We start from the raw sequence: 6,000 nt of genomic DNA on the forward strand, positions 1-6,000 counted from the left end.
TGTTTTCTTCCTCTCTGAGAACTATAATTACACCTGTACCAAAAATCTTTTTGCATTTCCTCTATCACCATTATGTAATTTTTCCTTCATGGGTACAATGTGGTGTAAGACTCGTCTGAGCAATCCTCACTTGCACCCTTAGCCCAGGGGCAGTCAAAATGACTAGCACATAGCAGAAAGAAATAATTGCTTGGAAAAGGATTTCGCAGGAGGGGTACTCAGCTGTTTCTTAGACCACCATCCTGTAAAACTGCGGACAACAGAGAGAAAATACAGTTGTTTTACGGACAACATCTTTAATTGAGGCAAGTTCCTCTACATCATTCTAAGTGTGTGGATTCTTTCATATAGCTAATAAACACATTTTTGACTACAAGTACACTGAACATAATGGCAGTTCTCAAAAGTATCTCCATGGTTCTCGCCAAGTGGTATACACTGTAGTTATCTATAGGTATTTTCCTTTACACTTCACAAGAGATTTACAGCCGCTTGCATTCTGTGAGCATTGCATGCAACAATGATTTTTAATATCAGCTGAATTAAGTTTCAACTGCAAGGAATAAAAACTCAAAACTCCCGCTTTAGGAGGCTACCAATAAGCATGTAAATAGAGCTAATCATTCAAACTGGTTATCACAAAAAAAATTAAATATTTAAGATGTTCCTCAGCGCTACTCCACTGTAAGATACTTCACTATTAAAAAAATAAATAAAACGGCATATTCTTCAACTTAAGCATGCCCACATAGAGTAAGATTTACCAATAGCACAAAATGATCTATCCAATTTGCTCCATGCAACTTTTTAAAACAACTTAAAAAAAAAAGCATCCTAGACACCACAAAACTCTTCAGCTTAAAATGAGCTAATCAATCCCCTCTCTGCACAGCTGCATTTTCTTTCATTAATGTATTAGAAATATTTGAGGGATTTCCGTTTTTACCTTTGCATTTTTCCTTTTCCAGTATCCATAACCAATCATCGCTCTGCTCTTCCATTATGCTTCGTATATTGCAGAGTGAGAAGCATCTTCATTAAATAGTATTAAAAATAGAACACACCCGATCTCCCCACCGGAGCATGCTCTGACAGTGCTGATACCACAGCTCTCAAGGTAACCATGCCCAGCTGGGAGCTGAGAGGCAAAGTCAGTGCGAGATTAGCAATTTGCAAGCCCAATTGTGCACACAAACTTGCCTCGATCCGTGACGAAGACTGCTAAAACAAAATCAGCGTGCAGTTAAATTATGCGATTGAAAAAGTTGCAGATCAGTTTACAGTACGGTTTGGGTTCGGTTGGTTTTTTTTTTTACCCCCTCCCCATCACCCTCAGCCTCAATTGCTTTGTACTTGCCTAAAATGTGCATATGCCATTTAGAAGAACGCGCACCGGGCATGCATCTGGCTCAGCATTGCAATGGCAGAGAAGTCAAACAGGTGATGCACAGACACTTGTGTGGCTCTCTAATGCTTTTGTTTCCCCCTCCCGGCACATTTACAGCGATGTCACACGGCGGCGGGATGAGTTTTAAGCAAAACCGCTCACACCTGGAAGCGCAGAGACACACCTAGCACGTAAAAATGCACCCGGAATCTGAGCGTGTTCCCCCCGCTGGCTGACGCGGTGAACGAAGGCAAAATAAATAACAGCAATTAAACAAGGCTGCGCAATGGCTGCGCTAGATGGGCACGTTAGATTTACAAGCGATATCGTTCGAGACGCACAGACAAGTAGGCAGAATACACCAAGCAGAGTAACATGAACTGCTTTTTGTGAAAACGGGACACCTAACAATACGGCCGTAACACCTGGACCGTGATCCTCCTCCACTGCATGCAAAAAGAGATGCCGAGGAAGCATCAAGTAAATCTGTTGCCCTCACATCGCCACCCTTAAGAACAATGCCAGTCCAAGCAGCCCAGGCTTGCCCTCCAGCAAACACGCCTTTGAAAGCGGATCCCGCGATGCCGTTCACAAATCAGCGAGTAAAAGTTGAGATTTTCTTAAAGAGTTTGATCCATTTCAGCTAAAATGACGGCTAGGAGGAGGGCGATCTCCCCCCGCAGACCCCCCTCTCCCTGGCGCTCGTCCCCCCTGCCCCAGCCCGGCTCCCGGCCACCTCACCTCCGCGCCCGACCCCGACCCGCCTGCGCTCCCGCCGGCAGCGCCTCTGGCGATGAGCGCCGGGCGCCCGAAACTTTGGGAAGCCGCCGCCCTCCGCGGGGCAGGCGGCCCCGCCACCGCGCCGAGCCCTTCCCGCCCTACCTGGCTGTCAGCACCGCCACGCTGCCGCTCCGCAGTCCCGTGCGAGGCGCCGGCTCCAGCACCGAGAGCATCCTGTCCCGCCGCACTACGAGCGACACCCTTTTTTCCTTTTCTTTTCCCTCCCCCTCTAGTAAATACCACATCTTAGAGCCGGAATCCTGCAGCCGCTATTAATAATTGCCCATCGCACGCAATAAAGGCAAGCCCCGGTTCCATACACAGCTCCTGTTTCCCTCTCTCTCCACTCCACATGCTCCAGCCGCCCTGACCTCAAAAATTAAAAGATCACGGGGAGGGGTGGCGGGGGGGGTGGAGGGGGGATGGGGCGAATGACTCCAACGAAATGACAGAAAACACATGCTGGAAGAAAAAAAAATAGACAAGAAAAAAATCGCGACAACAAAGAACATCACGCCACACAAATGTCGACAGATTCTGCTTTGGCTTCCTTGGGTTTTGTTTTTGGTTTTTTTCGTTCCTTTTTTTTCTTTTTTTTTTTTTTTTTTTTTTTTTTTACCTTGCCTGCAAACGGGATCTGCCCCCAGCGTCTTGGCGGCTCGGGCTATTTTTGTTTGTTTGGTATTTTTGGTTGGCCGGTTTGTTTATTTTGCTGCAGATACGCTGCTGTTACAGTACAGTGACTGTCTTCCTGAAAGACATGGTCTCTTCCTCCGCCTCCGCCGCGGGAGGAGATCCGCCGCCGCGCCGCGCTGCTGCCCGGGCGCGGTGGCCGCGGCGGCACCGCCCGACCCGCCGGCCGCCTCCTCTCCTGTCCCGGCCCGCTCCGCCGCTCCGCCCGTCCGCTCCCGGCGCCCGCCTGGATCCCCTTCTGGCTCGCTCCTCTCTCCCTGTCCTCCGTCCTTTATCTGCCGCGCTCCCGGGCTGTACTGTCTGTCTGCGAGTCTCTCCCTCTGCCTTTCTCTCTCTCCCCGCCCACGCAGCGTGGTGCGCCCCGGACCGCAGGCAGCGCCGCGCTCCGGCTCCGCCGCTCGCCGGCTCCGCGCTCGCTGCGCTCAGCGCCGCTGCCCCGGCTGCCGCTGCCCCGGCTGCCGCACAGCACCCGCCGGCCCCGGCGCCATTGCGCTGCCCGCCCTCACCCCACCCCAGCCAGCCCCGTGCACGGCCCGAGATGCCCGCCCGGGCCGCTGTCTGTGTGGGGGGCGGCTCTGTCTGTCTGTCTGTCCGCCCGCCCGCGCGGCTGTGGCTTCCCGCACGTCGACCCCTCCAGTCACATTGTTTCCCCCCCTTCCCTCAAGCCCTCCCCCGTCAGCCCATCCTCAGCCAGGAGCAGAGAGACAAAGCACCCGAGCGGGGCTAATAAGGAGAAAGCTCGTTGATCCCCTCCGATTCCTTGTTATTTGCTCCCACCCACTCCCTGTCGCCCCCGACACGAGACCCCCAAGAAAAATAAAGAGGGAAGGAAATGGGCCTTGACTCCCGAGGACATCTTTAAGTGAAAGGTCTGGGGAGGGTGGTTTTAATTATTATTTTTGCTGGTGAGACCTGACAGCCTTCAGGCTGATCAGCCGAGCTGCTGAAAGGAGTAAAAAAAAAAAAAAAATTACAAAAAAAAAGAAAAAAGAAAAAAAAAAAAAAAAAGACTGCAGCAGATTTTGGGTGGTAGCAGATGAGCCACTAAAAATGGGGCACATGATCCCCTTCCCCCTCCCCTGCCCAGCATGTCTCTATCTAGGATCTGGCTTGATGATGTTTCCCTCGGAGCCTTGCTGCACACCGTCAAGGCAGAGGGAAACAGGCAATTCACCAGCACACGCGTTTCCGATACATGAAACCGCTGCTATGCTTTTAAAACCCGGGCCTTGTTTTACCCAATTGAATACATCCAGGCATTCATCCTGCACCCAGCCGAGAAAAGGGCATTTACCTCTTTGCTAGGTGGCTATTAATATGCAGTAAAATTATAGCTGTACAACGCCAAATGTAATTGCCATAGATCATTTAGAGCAGATCCAGCAATTCAGCTGCTGGAAATGCATGTCTGTGAATAACCATGCATCTGGTACAATGCCCTCTACTACAATAACCTGAAAGGAGACAGAAGCGTCTGGGTACTAGCTGCAATTAGTAATCCTATGGATGAAAAATAAACAGTCAATAAGTACAAAGCAGCAAGGTCCTATCAAATATAGAGATCATTTCTGTCTACGCTGATACAAATAACCCAACTCCCACAGACAGACAATTCTTATTTAAAATGCACAGTTAAAAATGCACTCCTTTCATGATGCGCTTTCAGAAAGCCCTAGTTAGAGAAGACAGTTTGCCATGGTTAATGAATGTAGCAGAACCTGTGTACCAGTAAATATGGACAAATATACAGGAGGCCAGGGCAGTGTTGCAGGAAAATGTTTGCTTTAGTAGGTATTATCCTTGCACCCCTGGAACCCCTCTTTCCCCTTAGAAGCAAACACCTGCTTTTACTGGGGACTGCTGAATGGAATCAGACTGGAAGAATACAGTGAGTGATGAGCCACAACAGGGTGTGCATTAGCCAGCTCTTGGTGCACACTTAAGTGATCAGAGGCATTCAGCCAGGCACACCAAAACCTGTTCTGCTAATGCACCTCCTGATGTGGATTCCTCCTAGGATGGTCGCGTGTGCCTCCATCTACTTTTAATTTCATTCTTTAGCATATTCCTTTTAATGCTGTGCTACAGGTTCCAGTTGGAAGCAAGAAGACCAGCAGAGAGGTTATAAATGGCACTCGTGTGCTACCCCTGGTGACAGGGCAAGGACCAGGTCTTTGCTTTTTGCCATTTGATGTTGCAGCCATCTCAACAATGGACCAAAGTTAATTTTCCTTGGTGGTTATCAAAACTATTCTGAACCGACAGTGAAATGGAGAGGGCCTCACCTGGCCGCTCATCATTACATTACTCCCAAGCAGGGTACCCAGAGAAGGGAGAAAATGCACTCTGCTCCAGGACACAAAAGCAGTACTCACTCGCTGAATGCCTTGCAACTCACCTCCAGAGGGGAAGGGGACGAGAGTAATGAATGTTTGGGAACCTTGCTGCAGTCACTAAACACCATGCACATGTAAAACAGCCACGTGTCCACAGCTTGTCTCCCAGCGTTGAGATACTGGAGTGTCTTCAGAGTGGGAAGAGCCAAAACTTATACATCAGATCTGTAAGAAGATAAAAATTAATCCAAGCTGTAGTCTGGCAGTTCATTCCACCCTCTCCTACCAGGCTGGATGTGCCTGGAGCAAGTTACCAAATGCTAAAAGATGCCAGCTACAGCAACACCAGTGGAAATAATCAGGAGAAAAACCCAGTACCACTCCAGTATCACATAATGTAGTTTTTCAACTCAGAATGTTGAGTAGCATCAAACACAGCATGTGAAAATAAGTGAAATTGCCTTCCTTTGTTAAGAAGTCACCTCAGACCGTCTCAGTCAGATAATAATCTGACAGAATATGCAGCCTACATCCCTTTCTTCAGGACTTTGTAGAAAGAAAAATCACAATCATTGCACAAGCATAATATTGAAGAGGTGACAAACCATGGCATTGACTTGCTGCTGCCTGTACTGATCTGTAAACATGGACAGGGATAATTGTCCATTTAATCTTCATGAAAGTCAGCACTTCCATGAACACAGCAGAAGCCGTGTTTTTAAGCAGAAACAGAGCTAGATCAACTCTTCAGACTTCTGACACCTTTTTCTGCCTGTGACCAAATTTCGAGGGTAATTGGGGAAA

The 6,000-nt window shown here is 48.9% G+C and overlaps 1 protein-coding gene across 1 annotated transcript in view; it reads left to right on the top strand.

Annotated features, from left to right (window-relative positions):
- The window catches only part of LOC143694118 (uncharacterized), a 36,164-nt gene extending 32,446 nt beyond the window's left edge, over positions 1 to 3,718 (top strand). The window contains exon 2 of the mRNA XM_077178623.1: positions 2,787 to 3,718. Coding sequence (XP_077034738.1) covers positions 2,787 to 3,703 — 917 coding nt within the window. The 3' untranslated portion in view covers positions 3,704 to 3,718. The remainder of the gene's footprint in view (positions 1 to 2,786) is intronic.
- Positions 3,719 to 6,000: the final 2,282 nt, after the last annotated feature.

The sequence above is a fragment of the Agelaius phoeniceus genome, chromosome 1 (genome assembly GCF_051311805.1).
Source record: "Agelaius phoeniceus isolate bAgePho1 chromosome 1, bAgePho1.hap1, whole genome shotgun sequence".
NCBI classification, from domain to species: domain Eukaryota; kingdom Metazoa; phylum Chordata; class Aves; order Passeriformes; family Icteridae; genus Agelaius; species Agelaius phoeniceus.